Raw genomic sequence first — 22,739 nt, 5'->3', positions numbered from 1 at the left:
GTCCTACGATATCCACTGCTACTCGGCTGAAGGGTTCGGCTATGATGGGCAGGGGGCATAGTCTGGCTTTGTGGCGATCCCCTCGCTTACCTACCCGCTGGCAGACGTCGCAGGAGGTGCAATATTGGCGCACGTCCTGAGAGATCCCGGGCCAGAAGAAGGCATGGGTCAAACGGTACCGGGTACGGGTCATCCCTAAGTGTCCTGACAAGGGGATGTCATGAGAAATTCGCAGCAGCTCCTGTCTATACAACTGGGGTACCAATAGTTGCTTATTAGTTAAGGTGACAGACCCCCCCACATCTTTGGCCGTGACACGGTATAGCAGCTCTCTCTCCCAGATGAACCGCTCCCCCTCTAACCCTGCTTGGTCGGTTTGTGCCCGGTCCCTATATATTTGGAGAGTGGGATCGGTCTGGACTTCAGTCGCAAAGGTAGTCGGGGTATCCCAGGACATGGGGGTCAGTTGGGGAACATGGTCTCTTACCTGAGCCTCAGAGTGCGTTGGTGTAGCCGTGGTGCGAGCCTGTTGCCGGGTGGTTACGGGAAGGGCCTCCTGGTACGGAGTCTGGGGAATAAAAGCGGAAGTCATTTGGCCCAAGTCATTCCCCAGTACAACATCGGCAGGTAAATTCTGCATCAGCCCTACTTCTACGGTCCCCTCTCCCACACCCCAATCCAAATGAACTTTGGCAGTAGGCAGCCGGTATACTGCTCCCCCGGCCACCCGTACTACCACGGAGCCGCCAGTGTGGGTTGCGCCTGGTACCAAATGTGGTGCAACCAAAGTTAAAGTGGCTCCCGAATCCCGGAGCCCTTGCACCTCCTTTCCCTCCAGGGTCACTAGCTGCCGATGGTGCTGTCGGTTGTCGGTGGCTCGGACTGACATGACTTCGTGCAGCACCCCTAGAGGCTCCTCAATTTGAGCGCTCAGCACGTCTTGGGTGGCGGGTGCTACCTGATAATGGTGCGCAGCAGCCCTGGGTGCCAAATTTTGTCGCACCTGATTCCAAGCTTGCCGGCTCCGGTTTTGGGTGCACTCTCGGGAAATGTGCCCCCACTGCTTGCAGGTGTGACACTGAATGTTAGCCCTGCCGTTGTATCGGGAGGGGGCTGGTGGAGTAGTCAGTGCCGGCCTGTGCAGGGGTGCGGTGGGGCCGGTAGGGGTAAAATTATTGGGTGGCCCTGTAATCCGAGGGAGAGCCTTATTTTGGGCCCCGTGATGTCTCCTGGCATCAAAATGCTGATCCGCCAATTTAGCGGCTTCGGGTAGGGTGAGTGGTTTCCGGTCTCTCACCCATTCTTGTGCTTCTGGGGACAAACCATTAAAAAATTGTTCCAGCAGCATTAACTGCCTCAACTCCTCCATGTTAGTGGCGTTGCTGGCCTGTATCCAGCCTAGCGATGCTTGGTCCAGCTTGTGCGCCCATTCTGCATGAGAATCTTTCTCAGGCTTGCGCAAGCCCCGGAATTTCCGCCGGTATGCCTCTGGGGTAATAGCATACCTCTCCAAGTTTGCCCTCTTTACTTTAGGGTAATCCTTACTGTCCTCTCGGGGTACAGCACGGTAGGCTTCAGCTGCCCTACCCGATAATTTGCCTGCCAGCAGCGGCACCCATACTGCGGGCTCCAAATCGTGCAGATCGCACAGCCGCTCAAAGTCCTGCAAATACCCATCGATTTCGTCCTTTTCTTCACAAAACGCTTTAAAGGCGTGATGTGGGACTTTGGGTTTGACCTGTCCGTAGGTGGAGGCAGTAACGGACTCTGCCCTAGGCGGGGTTGCTGGTGTGCTGGTCGCCATCAGATAATCCTGTACATCTGATACCATCACGGTCAGTATTTCCAGCGGTACTGGTTGCGGTAAAAACTCCAACCTGGTTCGCAGCTCTTTTTGGAATGGGGTCTCTTCCTTGGCTGGTGGGGGTGTAGCGCTGCGGGCTCGGTCTCCCTCCATCAGTTCAGCGATCAGCACAGCCTTAGACTTGTTGCTGGCTATCTTACCCCTGGCTTCCAGTAGCTCTTTTAAAGTTTGTCGTTTTAGTATGGTATAATCAATCTCCATACGAATTGCCCTTGCTTTCCTTGTTCGGTCGTTCCAGTTTCCACGAACGCTGCTTTTTCGGCTGTAAGGTTCGGATCCCGTCGCTTGCCACCAATTGTAACGGAATGCAATGTATCAGCATACGATATCCGTTGGTACATCTAGGAAATCCACAGTCAGAGTAGAAAGCAAGGCAGTATTCCCAATCCTCCCAATAACCGGACGAAACACAGTTTGGGAGTCAACTAACTCGGTTTATTCACAGGCAGTATATTTATACAGTTCCCCATGCAAGGGGTTTCCAGACAGTAATTCCAGGGGATTTCTCCCACCATGCACTGTGACTTTCCCAACAGGCCTTGCTGCACGAGAGAGATACTCCCACTAAAATGGACGACTAAGTGGATTATCTCCTCGTGCAGCGAAACCGACAATTGACATTAAAATACAGAAATTACACAATATTCGGTACTTTGCAATAGTTGAACGTTCGGTAGATAGCTGGGGTCGGAGCGCACACTTTGGGAGAATACCGCTCCGATCCCAGCTGAATTGACCGAACGCCGCACATAATACAATAAAACATTAAAGTGAGTTTAAAAATACCGAATAAGTACGGGACATACAATGGACCGAACGCGGGACTCCCGAACGCGCTGGAAGTCCAGCGGCGTTCAAATCATCGAGTAGCCGTTTTCAGTTCCAGGCTCTCGACGACCGAACACCGCTGTAGGGACAAAGGATCCAAGATGGCCGACCGCCGCATGGTCGGTAGTGGATCGACGGCCACCTCGGAGAACCCTTAATTACCGATTGCAACAATGTTGCAATCGGTGAATTGGTACCACATGACTTGGGAATGTGTGGTCGACCTGGGGAGTCCGTATTCGTACGGCGAACGGCCAGGATAGCCGTGCTTCGTCGTATGAATGCTTGGTGTGCTGGCCGCATACGGCGGCCAGCATGCGAACGGCCACCATACGGTACATACACAGGTTAAAATACACAGTACATATTCAGCCTACGGACAACCTTTAATAACTACAGTCCAGAAGTGGCTAGTTTTGCCACAAATTTATAAAAAAAAAAAAAAAGAAGGAAGTTATGTAGAAGAGGATAAAGGTCTAGCTGACTGCCTCAATGAATATTTTTGTTTGGTATTTACAGATGAAAATGAAGGAAAGGGACCTCAGTTAAGAAAAAGGATAAATGAGTCATTTATTACACGTGAGTTTACAGAGGAAGAGGTTCTATTTCAACTCTCAAAATTAAAGACAAATAAGTCAATGGGACCTGATGAAATACACCCAAAGCTATTAAAAGAGCTTAGTGGTGTACTAGCAAAACCATTAACAGATTTATTTAACCAATCACTGATAACAGGAGTAGTCCCAGAAGATTGGAAGTTGGCGAATGTTGTGCCCATTCACAAGAAAGGTAATAGGGAGGAGTCGGGCAACTATAGGCCAGAAAGCCTTACTTCAGTAGTGGGGAAAGTGATGGAAACCATGTTAAAGGATAGGATTGTTGAACATCTAAAAACACATGGATTTCAAGATCAGAGACAACATGGATTTACTTCAGGGAGATCATGCCAAACTAATCACATATTTTTTGTTTGATTGGGTAACTAAAATTATAGATCAGGGTGGTGCAGTAGACATTGCTTACCTAGATTTCAGTAAGGCTTTTGACACTGTTGCGCATAGAAGGCTTATCAATAAACTGCAATATTTAAGTTTGGATTCCAATATTGTTAAATGGGTAAGGCAGTGGCTGAGTGACAGGCAACAGAGGGTTGTAGTCAATGGAGTATATTCGAAGCTTGGGCTTGTCACCAATGGGGTACCTCAGGGATCTGTACTTGGACCCATTATCTTTAATATTTTTATTAGTGATATTGCAGAAGGTCTTGATGGTAAGGTATGTCTTTTTGCTGATGATACTAAGGTATGTACCAGGGTTGATGTTCCAGGAGGGATAAGCCAAATGGCTAATGATTTAGGTAAACTAGAAAAATGGTCAGAGTTGTGGCAACTGACATTTAACGTGGATAAGTGCAAGATAATGCATCTTGGACGTAAAATCCCAAGGGCAGAGTACAGAATATTTGATAGAGTCCTAACCTCAACATCTGAGGAAAGGGATTTAGGGGTGATTATTTCGGATGACTTAAAGGTAGGCAGGCAATGTAATAGAGCAGCAGGAAATGCTAGCAGAATGCTTGGTTGTATAGGGAGAGGTATTAGCAGTAGAAAGAGGGAAGTGCTCATGCCATTGTACAGAACACTGGTGAGACCTCACTTGGAGTATTGTACGCAGTACTGGAGACCGTATCTTCAGAAGGATATTGATACCTTAGAGAGAGTTCAGAGAAGGGCTACTAAACTGGTTCATGGATTGCAGGATAAAACTTACCAGGAAAGGTTAAAGAATCTTAACATGTATAGCTTGGAGGAAAGACAAGACAGGGGGGATATGATAGAAACATTTAAATACATAAGGGGAATCAACACAGTAAAGGATGAGACTATATTTAAAAGAAGAAAAACTACCACAACAAGAGGACATAGTCTTAAATTAGAGGGACAAAGGTTTAAAAATAATATCAGGAAGTATTACTTTACTGAGAGGGTAGTGGATGCATGGAATAGCCTTCCAGCTGAAGTGGTAGAGGTTAACACAGTAAAGGAGTTTAAGCATGCGTGGGATAGGCAAGAGGCTATCCTAACTATAAGATAAGGCCAGGGACTAATGAAAGTATTTAGAAAATTGGGCAGACTAGATGGGCCGAATGGTTCTTATCTGACGTCACATTCTATGTTTCTATGTTTCTATTAAGTTGCTTAGTTTATGTGGAATCCAATCTGTTGCTAGTTTGGAGAAAATTCAGAGCCACCCAGTCTAGAAATCCATGTTATTTACCAAACCGGGAATTGAGGAGGGAATTGCTAATCTAAGGCTAGAACAGATGAGCTGCAAATATAGCTTTGTTGGAGAACGTTTCTAATACAGCTAATTGGACCACTATTTGCCATTCTGTCAGCAGATATGACTCTGCCGTCAGGGGACATGTGGAGCCGATTATCACCCCAACTTTGTACTAATGCTGCTACATTTATGTCGAAATTAGAAAGCTATAATTCTCCTCCTATTATCTGCATACAATTCTAATCGCTGCCAAACAGCATTGAGAAGCTGAATTTAGATATGAATTAACCCCTAAACACTGTGACCCACCTGTTAAATTATTGTCCATAAAAGGCATAATGTCTGTCTCGGAAAGCGTTAACAGGCTTTGGACAGCGTCGATACTAACGAAAGAGCCATCTAATTGCAATTAATTATGGCTGTTTTTATGGCTCGGCACTCTGGAATCGAACAACGGTTCCTAATGGCAGTATTGGCACAATCCCACAGAAATGGGCAGAGACCCTGGATAAAAGATATCTCTACGCAAGGCAGTTGTGCACTCGTGTATGCAGGCAAGAGCATTCTAATTAATTGCAAGATCTCTCATTTCCTATCAGTCAACGTCTGCCATAAATTTGTGGACTCAGAAAGCCAGCTCAAAAATTAGCCTCCGATGGCACCTTAACTGTGACCTGTGCCTGAAGCTTAGTTAAGTAACTTGTTCTGTAATCCTTCCTGCTTGACAATGTGTAGAAACACGTGACGGGTAAGAGTGTCAAGTTTATTTATTTAATGTTAGGCCAACGTAACGTACTTGAAAACATAGGTGGTTAGGTCATTAAATTTGCTTTCAATTTACACCGGATTTGTGTGTGTGCCCCATTTTCTAACGTATAAAACTGTTACACTAGCTTTATACGCTGAATACGTTTTTATCCTACTCTATGCCACATTTTATTTTGCATTTGTCCAAATAAAATAAATAATAAAAATCACTGTTAGTAAATATACCCTAAATGAAACTTGCATGCATTTAAAAATGCATTTCTTTCAATGGAGTTAGATCTAAAAACAGCTTGCAAAACCTGCAGTACTCTTGTCTGCTGCATTTGCAAACCCTCTCATTCTAACCCCGCCCAGACTTTCTGTGGCTGTCCAATCACAGACTTACCAATGAGAAGTCTTTGCAAGGCAAGTGCTCTAGGCAATTGCTGCCTCCTGAGTTTCGACTGAGCTAACCAAACCAGGAAGTAACAGCACATGTTGTCTGCTTGACAAGCTAGGGGGTGTAACCAGTATAATTTATAAAAGTGTCAATTTCTATTGAAATCTTCACTATTTCCAAAACAAAACAAAAAGAGGACACACTCTTCACACATAAAGCTTTTCAGTAAGCTTAAATGATTTAGGGGTCTGGAGTGGCCCTTTAAAAATAAAGATGCATTTGCAACTTAAAAAGATGTTTATATTACTTAAACAAAAAGGAAGAATGTAGAAACTTACCTGTGACAGAAAATCTCCCAATCTGACATTGGCAGAAAAATTTGTCAGAAAAAAAAAAGGTGCACATCTGCACCTATTTTGAAATATTGGAATATATTGGAATAATATTGGACATATTTGTGAATCAAAACAAACAAACAGAAACAGGGAAATAAAATGACGCAAGATATGAAGCAAGAAATATTTTGGCACAAATAAGAATAGCGCCAGAGACATGTATAAGCATGAACACAACATGCTATACATAATCCCCTTAGTTGGAAAATGTTTCCAGTGTGGCTAAGAATTGGAAATTCACTATAAATTCCCCCAAAGTCACTGTTTGTCAATAACGGTTTGTGAGTACTGGTGAGTTGTGTTCTTGGTAGTACTTGTGTGTTCTGACAATGGTTGAGCTTCGAAGCTTTAAATATTGCGGAGATGAGTATGCTTGGTGGAATTAATATCAACTCGGAATCGAGGACCATCCGAGAGACTGGTATTATTATCAAGATTTATCAATGTCTGAATTATGCAATACAAGCCTCAGAATTAAAGGGAATGCAGGCTATATTTCAGCCTGTCCAGATGCCACCAAACAGCTGGAATCCAAAACGGAATGATTAAACTATATACCCAGTGCTCAGATACCGTGACAATTCAAATTGGCAGCTGTCTACTTGCAATTTAGGTTCAACCAAATTTCCACAATTTTTTCAGGCACGCAGTTGCCAATCCTAACAGAAACGACAAGATGATGTCATTAAATAACTTCGTAGGAGAAAGAAACCCCATAGCACCACACCAACTAAATCATATTGACTTAGGTTATAAAAAAGTATATATTAGCATTAGTGTATTCATATTATTTATTCATAGTATTTGATTTGTATTATTTTAATTATTTGCCTGCTGGCTGCTTTCAGTGCCAACGGGAAAATATTGCAGATCTCTGTAGATTTGCCTGCAAGAAATTAGGAAATTAGCCTTCGACTAGATTTGTAGAGTATAAGTAAATATAAGAATTGCTAATTAATTTACAGTGTGGTTATTTTACTTTGATTCTGCCAATTCAATCCACATCTGGATTTAAAAAAAGTGATGTGTATTTTTTTACAATTCTTTATTTTATTTTGGGCTCATATGTGATCATCTACTACAAAAGACAATTTTTCAAACACCCAAAACATTTTGACTTAACAGAAAATATGTTTACAGAGCATTAACAAGGTAATCAGACCGTTTCATTCCGTAGCCTTTGTTCCATCAACATATCCATGACATATTACAAAAAAAATATGATTCAACTAAAAGCAATTGAAACCAATAACTAAACCACAACGAAAAGAAAATCAAAAAAGCCACTGTAGCGGAACTCCAATACCCAGCATAGATATCTCCACTATTCCTTCCTCGTAGCTGAAAGAAGCACTGGAATAATCCAAGACCCTTTTCTCTCCAGGCAACATAGATTTTATTTGGGCCACACATATCTTTTATGCACTGACCCTTAGCATGAGGTCTCCATATCAAAAATACAAGGGTTTTCCTCCCAGGATCCTCTGTTTATGAGAGATAATTGCGTGATAAAACTATAATTCAATTATCTCTCAGATACAGGAAAACCTACAATATTACACATTTTAATAACATAGAAACCCCACAAAAGTAATATAACCGAATAGCTTGGATCTGAGTGCCCACGTGGTCGAAATATCGCTCAGATTCCTTCGGTGGTTCGGGAACGCCATTTGAATGAAGTTTTGACCGGTCGGCCACGAGGTGATGCCCAAAAACAGTTCCATAGAAAACAAGTCAACGACCGGTCATCTTTCGGGGGTTCTCACACGAACACAGACGAATGCCACCCCTGGCTGTTAGGGATTAAATGCTCCGTCTGTTCAACAGTTCATGCCTCCCGAACGCCATTTTCATAACTGTTTGGAAAGTTGGATGGGCAGCGTACTAGTTTCTCAGGTGTTCGTGGGGTCGCATGTCCAAAACTAGTTCCACACCGTCGACGGCCGTGTATTGCTGCCTGCGTTTCTGGAATCAAAATGGCCGCCAATTTTTGGAGCACGTGAGTTTGGTTATACGAACGGCAGCCACACAGGGGAAACACTTGCACGACTGAACAACGTGTGGTTAACAGCCAGGGATGGTCGGTGATTAGAGGGTGCGAACAAGGGGACCACACAGAGTCGGTCCAGTACATGAAAGGGGGTGTACGGACAGCCGAACATAAGGGGATAAAAGTGTAGTTAGGGCATCCATTCCACTACAAACACCCACTGCAAGTCCTTGTTCATTACCCAATCTATTTAGTCATGCAAGGTTGTATACTCCTCCCAGGGTGCCCACACGTTAGTTTTCATAGAACTATGAACCAGAGCCAGTACTTTATACATTAAATAGTTAAAGCATAATTTTATTGATCAGTTTTGAGAGGGTGAAGGTAAGTTATCAATAGGTTTAGATAGAAGGGATACCCACAGATCTAGATTAAAAGGTCTGCAGAATATTTGGGACAATAAGTCCCTGACACTTTCCCAATATGGGATGATCCAAGGGCACACTCACCATATATGTTTATACTTGTCCCTCAAACCACAGTCTCTCCAACAAAGGTCGGTCAGGGTCTTGTATAATTTAACCCGGGTGTGCCATTAGTATTTTATAAACATCTGTTCCTGGAGCTTCATGTATATGGAAACTTTTCTGGCTGCCTCAAACATATCTTCTCAAACTCCATCATCCACCTTCTCTCTTAAATTCCCTCTGTTTGGTGTATGCTAGCTGTCCCCTTTCTTTAAAATTTAATCAGAGTGCAGTACATATTTGAGAAGTCTCTTCTGGCCCCATCCCTGATCACACAAGACTTTGAAAAATGTGGGCCCTATGACTGCAGCATGTTTAATCTGCTCTAATCGATCATAATCCCAGATCTGTATATAAAGATAGTAATGTTTTGAACTGATAATGGAGGCCCAAGATTATTTCCTCAAAGTAGATGTGGAGGAGGGGGGAAACTCCATATTGCATGGCAAAGGGTTATTATCGGGATCAATGGCGAAGGGCCAGCCATAGATTTATCGAGTGCAATATTGCTTGGCATTCTTTCCTGATTTGGTCCTGCGTGGCTTGTTTAGCCAGAGGAAAAACTAGGACATGTCTGCTCCGATAAACCCCGACTCAAGGTCTAGCCAGCAGCAGCATCCTGCAGAGACATGCCATAGGACTATTTGCTATAATTGTGCATCTACATAGTATATATAGAGGTTTAGATGACCCAGTTCCCCGCTTGATCTAGGGCGGTATAATACCTTACAGGCATCTGTGATGTGTATTTGTAGACTATTAGTATGTTGGCAATGGGGTAACAGAAAATATAATAGTTTGTTGTGATTTGGCAGTACTGGTGTGGTGATGATGGTAAATGTAACTAGTCTGTCAGGGTTACTCACTAAAGTGAAAATTGCCAGAAATTCAAAATTAAAGGGACACTGTAGTCACCAAAACAACTTTAGCTTAATGAAACAGTTTTGGTGTCTAGATCATGCCCCTGCAGTCTCACTGCTCAATTATCTGCCATTTAGGAGTTAAATCACTTTGTTTATGAACCCTAGTCACACCTCCCTGCATGTGACTTTCACAGCCTTGATAAACACTTCCTGTAAAGTCATCTAATGTTTATCCTTCCTTTATTGCAAGTTCTGTTTAATTTAGATTTTAGTATCCCCTGCTATGTTAATAACTTGCTAGACCCTGCAAGAGCATCTTGTATGTGATTAAAGTTCAATTTACAGAGCAAGAGATACAATTGTTTAAGGTAAATTACATCTGATTGAAAGTGAAACCAGTGTTTTTTTCATGCAGGATGTGTCAATCATAGCCAGGGGAGGTATGGCAAGGGCTGCATAAACAGAAACAAAGTGATTTAACTCCTAAATGGCAGTGAATTAAGCAATGAAACCGGAGAGGCATGATCTATACACTAAATCTGCTTCATTAAGCTAAAGTTGTTTGTGTGACTATAGTGTCCCTTTAATTTCACATTTAGGGTCAACTGGAAAGACTCTCCATTTTGACTACTCGTACCTTAAAGCTAAAATTCCATCTGAATTTAAGACAATTCTCACTTCAGTGAATAACCCTTAATGTTTTGTAGTGAATGGAGTAACTGGGAGAGCTGGTGTTCTGACACTGATAAATACAGCTTTGCTTCATACACTCTGTCCGGGAAATGTATCTGTTGTAAAACAGCCAAGCAGAAACTCTTAAATGTCTCGGCACGGTTGTCTTCGCCCTTTTTTCCACCTTGTGTTGCTTTTATTTTCAGCATTTGCTCAAAGTGAAAACAGAGATTCTCAGCATTCTTGTTATTACTCATTTGAACAATGATTCCCATGGTGTTTGCTCTGCATCATGGGAAATAATTTTAAAAAAACGCCTGCGGGGTTATTCAATAAAGTAAGAACCGACTAGAATTCAAATGAAATTAAAAATGTATTTCAAATTTCAGATCAAAATAGCTGAACTGGAAGCATACTTGACTTATATATTTCCAATTTAGCCGTTTTGCTTTTAAAACTGAGATTCGCTTAGATTCCTGTTAATTCTCACTTTAGTGAATAATCTCTCGTTGGTCTGTGTTGGCCATTACTGGGCCAAACACTAATCTAGTTGTGGTTGCGTTAGAGCAGATGGCCCACTTGTCATCAGATAAAGCTAACTAGTGCATTTCCCAAGCTTTAATCAGTACCTAGACTTGTGGAGACAAGTATTTAACAGCCCCTACCATTAATTATCCCTTAGTAAAAGAGACAAAAAAGAGCTACAGAAATGGATTCCTCAGCCATCAGCCTTCTATCTGACACTTATAAAATGTGAACTGGAGGAAGTTGCCCACTCCATTCGAAAAGCTCCACCCCAGAGACACATCCTACATGGCTTCTGTCATATCTAATTTGACTTCTTGTCACTTTGAGGAACATAAAACCTCAACTGTATACTGTGCTAGTTACATTTCTAACACGTGTACATGAGAAGTTATTAGGTATGTTGAATATTTGACCTTCCAGAGTTCTACAGTTATACCACTGTCACTGCAATAAAGACTATGGGGTCGAGTCATTCCTCTGAGTTCCACAACGGTGTTATGCATGAGCGAAAACAGGGCTTGTGAGGACTGCCACGGTTGCTCAGATTATTCTTGGTTGATGCCTGCTGATTTAAGTCTACTTTGGGCCTAGTTTGATGACACTCAAGCAAATGTACTGATTTTCATTTTTGCATTTTATATTCCTTAAAGTAAAAATCCTAAGGTTGAGGGCACGTGGCACACAGCAATCCAAGATGGACGTTTGATCCCTCTCTGCTCTCTGTGAATGAGAAGACTAGAACTTAAACCAGAAACACAGTGCTGTGGGCAAAGAAAAAGCGACGATAGAGGATCCGAAACAAAATGAGACCCGATCCAAGTGCTCTGAGTCCTTGATAAAGCAATATTACTTACCAACGACATAGAGGCCTCCCCCCTTGGAGTGCCTCTGCGCCAGTCAAGTCACATTTGTACGTGTGGCCTAGTCTCCTGGAGGCATGGCGGTGGACAAGTTAGCCATTAATCTTTAGGCTCTCCGCTATCTCCCTGCTGCCGACTAAAGTGGATTTGGAATGCCAAACCTCCTTACTTTCCTCCCAATTTGCAGCAGGAGTTAACGGCCTCCGGCAGGACCTCCATCAGGACCTCAATCAGATTGGGGAGAGAGTGGCGGCCCTTGAGGAAGAACAGCTACAAGTAAAAGTCTGGCTGTCTAATTCTGACTCCTTCCTGGCGCACCATGAGACTCAACTGGCTTTCCTACATCGTTGTTTAGATGACTTAGAGAATCGAGAATGCTGGCAAAATATTTGTGTGTGAGGTATTTCAGAAAATGTACCACAGCAATTAATAATGTCTATACTGACTCGGACCTTATCTGTTGTGTATTATGTTACACTGAAAAGGAAGACATTACTCAAAAATCTAGGTACATGCAAAATATTATATTGGAATACCATCAATAACACAAAGAATTACCCTAACTTACACGGTCATTGACTCAGATGGGATTACAATACTGTCAGGATTACAGTATGATCCAGCACGTAGAATTGTGTAACACAGAGGACTGATAGGTAACGTATACCGGACCTTAGAATGGCCGGACTAACGTACCAAAGAATAGTCAGGAATAGCTGAAGTCAAAGAAATACAGAAAGAGACACAACAATAAGGAAAAGCCAGGAGTCAGGGATGCCAGAAAACAGGGAAGTCAAAAACAATGCCAAAGTCAAAAAAACAGAATTACCAGAATCAATAACGCGCTCTCGGACAACCACTAGGGAAACCACGACAGGGCACTGAGCAGGATGAGAACTGCGCCTAAATACCCCTCCTCTGGATCTGATAGGGTGTAATCGGCCTTTGACCTCAAAGGCAGTTACCAGGTTCCCATCTGCATAATTGCTGCTCAGCACAAACCCTCCTGTGGAATTGATTGCTGCTCGGCACAACTTTTCCTGTCAGGACAGTAATATTGTTCGGCACAACTTTTCCTGTCTGAAAAGTAAATGCCATTAATCACATTTTTATAAGCGGATGAATACGTGACAAATACACAGTTTCAAGAGATTGCCTATAAAATGTTATCAAGATGGTATCCTACACCAGTTTTTATCTATTGGATCTCCCCTACCATACCAGAAACCTGCTGGTGTTGTGGTGGAGTAGGGGACTTATTTCTTGTGCTAGTTGATCCAATTAAGTTAACCCCAGCACTGACCCCAGCCCCAGCCCTGGCACCCCCATCCCCAGTGTAAGAAATCAAACCATTTTGTCGGCTTGAATTCTTAGCTGGAGTCTACCGGGCACTGCTCCTCGTCCTCTCCATTAGCCGTCCTCAGCTAAGCCCTGCAGTTCATTGGCTCAGAGCATCATCTTGTCTCTTTCAGCCTTTTGAGCGGAGCCCTTTTAGCCTGTAAACTATAGGTTGTAGTAGAGGCAGGAGGGGAAACTCAGCTCACCCCAAGTAAGAAGTCAGACTGTTCTAAAACAGTTTGAATACTTACATTGGGGGGAGGAGGGCTATGGGAACTATAACCACTAGAGTGACCCATAGTAGCTATGCTAATTTGGGTGTTCCTTTGAGTAATTCTAGGATTAATTTAGGGTTGAGCTATTGTTATAGAGTAAGGGGAGGGATGTGGAAAGTTTTAGGGTGCCTAAGGCATTACATACACCATGTTACATGTGAAGGAAGGGATTAAATAGGGGTTGTCTTTAAAATTACAAGAAAAGTCAACAGCAAAACGTATAGAGTACTAGAGGTATCCTTACGAGGGTTACTAAGTTATGCCCAAAAGTCTCCTGGGAAGGACCACAAAGTGTTAATGTTGGGATATATATAACTTATCGGGTAAGTAAGGTATTAAGTTCTTAACATGTAGCAATCAGCAGGAACATCCCGTTGGTTTCCATGGCGACTGCTCCATGTTTAGCACTTTGCCCCAGAATTGCTCTTTATGCATCAACCCAATTGTTCTTAAGATTTAACAATATCTGAATTTTGCACAGCAGTCTGCAAATTAGTTTGAAAATAGACCAGATTTCAGCCTGGCCGGATGCAACAGAAAAGCTGAAAACCAGAACCGAATTATGGAAAAAAAACAACTGAGTGCTCAAACACAATTATAATTAAGACAGAATTTGCAGGCAGACAAATGTCATCTTATCCTTTTAAAAAGCTACAATTAGTCCCATTCTGATCACAATCAATGGGAGAAATGGTCCAGTATACAGCAATAATTATTAACAATTATTTGTTATTAAAGTTAGATTGTAATATTAATTAAATCCATAATATTTATGTATCATTGGCTAACATTACAGATTTCTGCCAAGTACATGTGAATTTATTTGGTGTTCCACTGGATTTGTTCTGAGTGGATATAGTTGAAATGTTGTGGTTGATAAAATATGAATCCTACATTTGATAGGATGTGTATGTAAGAATAACTCATTCTAAAACAGATATTGAATGGTGCCGAATAAGATGTGCTCATCTAATTGAGGTAACTGAATTTGCTTTCAGCAAATAGGGGGATTGTAATTTTGTTATTTGGTTTACACAAATGTTGCTTATGTAAATGTTAGTGATTAAAGAACAGTCCAAGCACCATAACTACTATATTGCACTGTAGTGGTTATGGTACCAGGAGCGCACTGGTACACCCCACATTTAAAAAGTCAAACTGTTTGCAATTGGGTCAACTGGGTGTCGCTCCTTGCATCCCAGACTATTTGCATTGGGGGAAAAGGGGGGGCACCAGGGATCTCCTGCACCATAAACATTACAGCTCACTGCAGTGGTTACAATGCTTGTAGTTACGAAGCTTGGATTGTTCCTTTAATTCTGTAAATATTTAATGTTATTTATACACTACCGTATATTTCCCCGGGGCTATTACCTTGTACAATTTGTTGGGAAATATATATCCCATTAACCACTATTTGCTGAACTCTGTTATAGTCCACTGTTGGTATAGAAGTATCAGAGTGTATGTGGTGATAGTGTTTTCTGTTGCGGTGTTAGTGTTTTCGGGTGTAACTGGAAGTATTTGTATGTTGATGTTATGGGGCTAACTGTGAGTGTTAGTGTGTCGGATGGCTGGGTACTTTACAACTATTAGTGTGCCATATTAAAGGTGGTATTCAGAAATATTAGTGTGATGTGGTGCTAGGGACATGTAGTGTTTTATAGTTCTAGTGATGGAGGTATTCAGGAGTATTAGTTAGTGTGTTGCAGTGAGGAAAGTTTTAAGCAGTGGTAATGATCGAAGAGACTGGAAGTATTAGTGTGTTGTGGCGATGGGAATTGTAGCGGACCTGCAATATTAAATCCCAATATCTCCGCTGGTACAGAAAGTAATCCAAGTAAAGTGCTGGAAATGAAGGCAATATCCCAAAGCCCCCAGTAACCGGACGAAACACAGTTCTGGGAGTCAACTGACGATTTTGGTTCCCCATGCGAGGGGTTTCCTTAATCACTTTACATGGGTTATACAGAAGAGGACTACATGGGGAACTGAAAATGCAGGACATTTCTCCCACCATGCACTGCTGTACGAGAGGGATACTCCCACAAGAATATCCTGTTAAGTGGATTATCCCTCCGTACAGCAGAACCGGCTTTTCACACAAAGATCAGTAACTTATGTTTTATTCGTGCTATTGTACCGAATGACCGTTCGGCAGATAGCTGGGGTCTGAGCGCACACTTTGTGAAAGTACCACTCAGATCCCAGCATAAATAACTGAACGCCGCATGAAACACACTTTAATATACATTCATCCTAAAAGTACCGAATACATAATTGAGAAACAAATACCGAAAGACCGGCGCTCCCGAACAGCCTGGAAGTCCAGCGGTGTTCGCACCATCGAGTAGCCAATTTTAGTTCCAGGCGCTCGACAACCAAATACCGCTGGGCAAAAGGAAGATCCAAGATGGCCACCGATTGCTACGATGTTGCAATCGGTTAATGGGAGCCACACGACCCCCCTGTGTGTGGGCTCCCATTCGGTACTTTATTCGTTTCACGAACAGTGTGTAAAGTCACTGTTCGTGAAACTACCATATGAATGCTAGCGGCTTTCGGCTGCTAGCATACGAATGCTCTCTCTAACTGTTACAAGTGAATACAGAAACTAATAGAATTAGACCAGCTTTCTAGGACAACCTTTAGACATAAAACAGCACAGTCTGAAGTGGCTAGGTTTGCCACAGGAATCACTGACAGTATTAGTGTGTTGTGGTAATGGGATGGTTGGGAGTATTAGTGTGTTGTGGTAAAGGGGTGGTTGGGAGTATTAGAGTGTTGTGGTAAAGGGGTGGTTGAGAGTATTAATGTGTTGTGGTAAAGGGATGGTTGGAAGTATTAGTGTGTTGTGGTAAAGGGCTGGTTGGGAGTATTAGAGTGTTGTGGTAAAGGGATGGTTGGGAGTATTAGTGTGTTGTGGTAAAGGGATGGTTGGAAGTATTAGAGTGTTGTTGTAAAGGGGTGGTTGGGAGTATTAATGTGTTGTGGTAAAGGGATGGTTGGGAGTATTAGAGTGTTGTGGTAAAGGGGTGGTTGGGAGTCTTAGTGTGTTGTGGTAAAGGGATGGTTGGGAGTATTTGAGTGTTGTGGTAAAGGGATGGTTGGGAGTATTAGAGTGTTGTGGTAGAGGGTTGGTTGGGAGTATTAGTGTGTTGTGGCAAAGGGGTGATTGGGAGCATTAGTGTGTTGTGGCAAAGGGGTGGTTGGGAGCATGAGTGTGTTGTGGTAAAGGGGTGGTTGGGAGTATTAATGTGTTGTGGTAAAGGGGTGGTTGGGAGTATTAGTGTGTTGTGGTAAAGGGGTGGTTGGGAGTATTCGTGTGTTGTGGTAAAGTAGTGGTTGGGAGTATTAGAGTGTTGTGGTAAAAGGGTGGTTGGGAGTATTAATGTGTTGTGGTAAAGGGATGGTTGGGAGTATTAGAGTGTTGTGGTAAAGGGATGGTTGGGAGTATTAGAGTGTTGTGGTAAAGGGGTGGTTGGGAGTATTAGTGTGTTGTGGTAAAGGGGTGGTTGGGAGTATTAGTGTGTAGTGGTAAAGGGGTGGTTGGGAGTATTAGTGTGTTGTGGTAAAGGGGTGGTTGGGAGTATTAGTGTGTTGTGTTAAAGGGGTGGTTGGGAATATTATTGTATGGTGGTAAAGAGGTGGTAGGGAGTATTATTGTATGGTGGTAAAGAGGTGGTAGGGAGTATTATTGTATGGTGGTAAAGAGGTGGTTGGAAGTATTAGAGTGTTGTGGTAAAGGGGTGGTTGGGAGTATTAGTGTGTTGTGGTAAAGAGGTGGTAGGGAGTATTATTGTATGGTGGTAAATAGGTGGTTGGGAGTATTAGTGTGTTGTGGTAAAGAGGTGGTAGGGAGTATTATTGTATGGTGGTAAATAGGTGGTTGGGAGTATTAGAGTGTTGTGGTAAAGGGGTGGTTGGGAGTATTAGTGTGTTGTGGTAAAGGGATGGTTGGAGTATTAGTGTGTTGTGGTAAAGGGATGGTTGGAGTATTAGAGTGTTGTGGTAAAGGGGTGGTTGGGAGTAAGCATATGTTTTGGTTATTTATGTGTTTCAGAGTATTAGTGTTTCATGGTGATAGGGGTGCTTGGGAGTATTCATGTTTTGTGGTGATGAGAATGTTTGGTTTGTGGTTTCAGACTGGTCCTGTCTCACCTTTATTTTTTTCTCTAACACACAGTAAAATGATAAATGACAAAAATGTCAGCTTGCCTTGAAACGCCTTCCTTTATAAGAGTAATTTATAATCAGACATTACTGGCCCTTCAAATCCTCCAGTCATTAACTTAAATTTCTCCTTTAGTACAATTTTCTACAGTTCCATTATCCCCTTTAGAGCGTAAGCTCACGTTAAGCACTGCATATGAAATGGCTAAAAATCAATGATTATAAGCCCACAGACAAGACTCTCTATTTCTTGTGGTTAGCTAATTGCATTTCATACTGTCCATAATCATATACTAGTAAGTAGCCAGTGGTTTTGTCTAATTCTGTGGATAGGTTGTCTATATAACACATTTGGTAAAATGCCCATTATGCAATTGTCACTGAAAATCAAGATTTCAGAGATAAGGATTGATAATTGACTGTGTATGGAAGTATTGGTGCACTGTAGTAGGTGAAAAATGATGGTCATATGTGGTACATCATTATATCATCATGTACTTATATTATTTCCATAGATCGATGCTGACAATATTGTATTTCAATTGGAGAATTTCATTGGAATATACTCTAGTGGAAACTTAGTTGTATTTTTTTCTTTAACCCCTTAAGGACCAAACTTCTGGAATAAAAGGAATCATGACATGTCACACATGTCATGTGTCCTTAAGGGGTTAAAGCAACACTGTTGGCACTACCACTACTTCAACTGTTTGAAGTGGTTACGGTGCCTGAAGTCTGTGGCTGCCGGGTCCAACATCAGTGTTAAATGGTTTACTCAATGTTTAGCAGAGATGCTCAGTCCTCGCCTGCATCCTTGCCTCCAAGGGCAAAATGGTGAGGGTGAAGCTATGTTTTGTTTAACGCCATACCAGTGGTAGCGGGCAATGATAGGAGCGTCAGCTAAGTTCTCTCAGCCAATCACTGCCCCAATCCCTGGAGCCGGCTGCAGGCTGACTAAGGCCCAGCATATCTGCTAATCCTGACTTTTCATTGAGTTGCAGTGGGAAGTCTGTGATTGGACAGCCACAGAAAGTCTGGGTGGGGTTAAAAGGGGAGGGCTTGCAAAAACTACAGACAAGAGATCTGCAGGTTTTGCAAGCTATTTTTACATATAACCCCAATGACAACATGCATAATTAAACTTATACACCTAATAAAAACATGCATATCTACTAAATCACATATTTAAAAATTTTGTTGTTGTGTTTGGGTAGTGGAGTGTCCTGTTAAGACTTAAGAGTGTAAAAATAAAATCATCAGAATAAAATTGCAGTGTAACTTTTGTAAAATGAGACATTTGGTAAATGGTGAATTAGATATATTTATCGACTTACCTTTATATGTGCATATGTGTGAATTCATTGTAACATGTATTTGTACATGTCCGTATAGATATAAGGAGTAGTGTTAATGTATGAATATTTGTACAAGTATTCACAAACATGTATCCACACGTACTGTATATGGATGGAATAATACATGGATTAGTAGGTGGTCTCATTAGTAAATAAGACTTGGAAGGTTTCCATGTCATCTCATGGACAGTGGCCGTTTTTAGCAAGTGGATGCCACCAGAAATGATCTAATATGCTCAAAGAATAAAAGTATTCATATTATTTACAACCTTTATTAGTGGTGGGGGAGTGTGAGAAAAGTGATATGCTTAATTTCTTTTTTTGCTGAATTTGCACCTTCGTGCAGCCAGCCTGATAACAATCAGCGATTCCCATAATGTCTCTAAGTGTATGTTGTTTGCCCTCACTTCCCGTACGTCAGGAAATGGTTCTCTAGTCCAGATTGGAGATTGCAGATAGTAAACACAAACACTGTCAGATAATTGCATCTGTCATGTCAGCAACCAAACAGACATCTCCGTAACCTACCTACCGTCTGGTCTAATAACACTACATGGTCAAAGTGCTCATCGCCTCGTATACCAGCTCACAAAGAGTGCAAGCTCTCGAGGAACATTGTACATGTTTTTCATACACACACATACACACACGTTCGGAGATGTTTTTGCCATTCTCAATAGGTTTATTTTAGTGGCCCATTTTTAGGGCTGACGTCTCTGTATTTCAGATTGGTGAGATACTATAATAATGTGAGGTTTATACACTAAACAAGGAATTGTGGGGAAACAACAAGGTACAGATCTTAGGCCAAAATATTTAAGATGAAAAAAAGATTTTCTTGTCTTTTTTTTTTTTTATTTCACCTAAAACAGGCCATTTCCTTCTCACTTGTCTACAATTCATTGATTTGTGAATAGGCTCCATTTTGTTTCAAACGGTTGTACATGTTTAAAGGAACACTATAGTCACCTAAACAACTTTAGCTTAATGAAACAGTTTTAGTGTATATAGATCATGCTTCTCAGGTTTCACTGCTCAATTCCCTGCCATTAAGGAGTTAAAGCACTTTGTTTCTGTTTATGCAGCCATTGTCACACCTTCTATGGCTCTGATTGACAGCCTGCATTGCAAAAAAATAAAAAATGGTTTCACTTTCAATCAGATGTGTTACCTTAGACAATTGTATCTCTTTTTAAATTGAACTTTAATTACATACATTGGGCTCTAGCAGGGGATATGAAAATCTAAATTAAACAGAACTTGCAATAAAGGAAGGATAAACTTTAGATGACTCTTTACAGGAAGTGTTTATAGAAGGTTGTTTTGGTGACTATAGTGTCCCTTTAATGATTACATATAGTGCAGGAAGGATCAGATAAGTATAAGACACATTTTAACATGGCTATAGATTAGATCTATATCAGATATCTGTGCCATTTCAGTGTCTGGCCTGATGCCTTTGTGCAAATGTTAACCCCTTTGTGACTGGGTGTTAAGAAAATCCCATTGTATCTTGATGTAGATGGTGTATATTATACACAGTGAAAGGCAGAGCTCACTATAAATGGCTTTTAGAACGGGGGATGTGTTTTCATGCAGCAGCCTTCCAGTAGAGGTGGTATAGGAACTGTCACAAGATGAGTACTGGCTTGCTGACTGAGTCTTTCTCCCTTGCAGGACTCCATGTTTTCCCTGGCCTTGAAATGCCTTATAAGCTTCTCCTCCATCATCCTATTGGGTCTGATCATCGCTTACCATGCAAGGGAGGTACAGGTAGGTGAGCATTTATCACACTGAATCTCATCTGTCACACTCACGTCCTATACTTAACTGTTTACACTGCTCTTATCCCTCCCCATTTACTCAATTTCTGTCAAACTCACTCACTATACTTGGCTCCTCACGCTGTACTGATCACACGCAATGATCACATATTGCTCCTGTCACACTCACTCCACATACTTGGCCCCTCACACTGTACTGATCACACGCAATGATCACATATCGCTCCTGTCACACTCGCTCACTATACTTGGCTCCTCACGCTGAGCTGATCACACTGAATAATCACATATTGCTCCTGTCACACTCGCTCACTATACTTGGCTCCTCACGCTGTACTGATCGCACTGAATGATCACATATTGCTCCTGTCACACTCACTCCTCACGCTGTACTGATAACACTGAATGATCACATATTGCTCCTGTCACACTCACTCCTCATACTTGGCTCCTCACGCTGTACTGATCACACGCAATTATCACATATTGCTCCTGTCACACTCACTCCTCATACTTGGCCCCTCACACTGTACTGATCACACGCAATGATCACATATTGCTCCTGCCACACTTACTCTCTGTACATGCTCAGCTGTAGTTGTCATCATTCCATGACATTCTGTCACTTTCACCTCCAGTATGTGACCCTGCACAATCAGCCTATTTCATGTAGCACAGTTAGTTCAGTAATTCAATACCCACATCTTACATTCTCTGCTCTCGAGTGCCCCAGGCAGCCTACAAATCTCTGTACTTACAATGTGTCACTCCAGTAATTACACCTGTAGCACGGTATGACTGTAAATACTCCTGTATGGTAAGGAATTTATGGTAGCACATCGTCTCAGTATTTTCTTAAATCCAATTTACATTTTCTTTGTTCATGTTTTTCACATTTTATTAAACCCGGGTAAACTGGATTTACAAATCAGGGTCGGGATACCTCCACTAGCACTACAAATGTGCAATTGTTTCCAAACGTTAGCTGTTATGTTATTTTAAGTTGGAGGGCATGGGGTTGTCATTTTTTTTTATCTTGCACCCTACGCTCTGTGAAAAACCAGCCAAATGCTGATTTATTGTATCTTTAATGCCGTGTAACTCCTCTCTCTGTTGATATCATTTTGGGTGACCTGTGCAATGTCAGTTGTGAGTGGGCAAAATCCACGAGCGGCCTATTGGTGTGAAAGCTCGGGAGAGAGGCAGCCGCTCTCCCTGAAGCCAGAGCCCGCAAACGATCTCACGCCATCCTACCTCCCTCCCCCCCCCTTTGGACCGGCGGGGGATATCCCAGTCCTCCCTGGACAAACAGATAAGGCAGGAGGGCAGACCTACTGGCCACATTGCGCAAAGGGGCACCAAGCCAACGCGGCAGGGACAAGATGGCCGCCCAGCACAGGCTTCAAACATGGCACTCACAAGCCCAACCACCCACACACCCTCTGGGATCCGTCGATTGGCTCTGTACCAGCTTCTGGAAAACGCTGCAAAGCCGCGGAATGGCTCATCACAGAGCGACAAAAGCTGTGGCCGCATGGATACGCCCGGCTACACGACGACGCCACTACAGGCGCTTACCCCAAGCCTCCAGATCGGCCATCAGAAAACACAGACATCAGCGATCCCCGAGGCGGGAAATGGAGCTACACTATCCGGGGGCATGCTTCCACTCACTGCGGCACAGGTGCTGGACTGACAACCAAACGCTGCACGTGGCCACCACACTCAACCAGGAAACCGGCAGGCAGCGCAGAATGACCCCACCACCTACAGCCAGCACTACAAACCTAGTGGCTGTGCGGCTGCACACGCCACAGGTCAATGCGGGAGCTAAACCCCAACACAGGGCACCAT

The 22,739-nt window shown here is 42.6% G+C and overlaps 1 protein-coding gene across 1 annotated transcript in view; it reads left to right on the top strand.

Annotated features, from left to right (window-relative positions):
* Positions 1–22,739, top strand: part of KCNN3 (potassium calcium-activated channel subfamily N member 3) — a 160,417-nt gene that overhangs the window by 72,555 nt on the left and 65,123 nt on the right. Inside the window, exon 2 of the mRNA XM_063440114.1 lies at positions 20,779–20,874. Within this exon, the coding sequence (XP_063296184.1) occupies positions 20,779–20,874 (96 nt within the window). The remainder of the gene's footprint in view (positions 1–20,778; positions 20,875–22,739) is intronic.

Source organism: Pelobates fuscus, chromosome 13, assembly GCF_036172605.1.
Source record: "Pelobates fuscus isolate aPelFus1 chromosome 13, aPelFus1.pri, whole genome shotgun sequence".
In the NCBI taxonomy this organism is placed as follows: Eukaryota; Metazoa; Chordata; class Amphibia; order Anura; family Pelobatidae; genus Pelobates; species Pelobates fuscus.
Note: the sequence above shows the minus strand (reverse complement) of the source record. Positions and strands in the feature narration are given on the sequence as shown.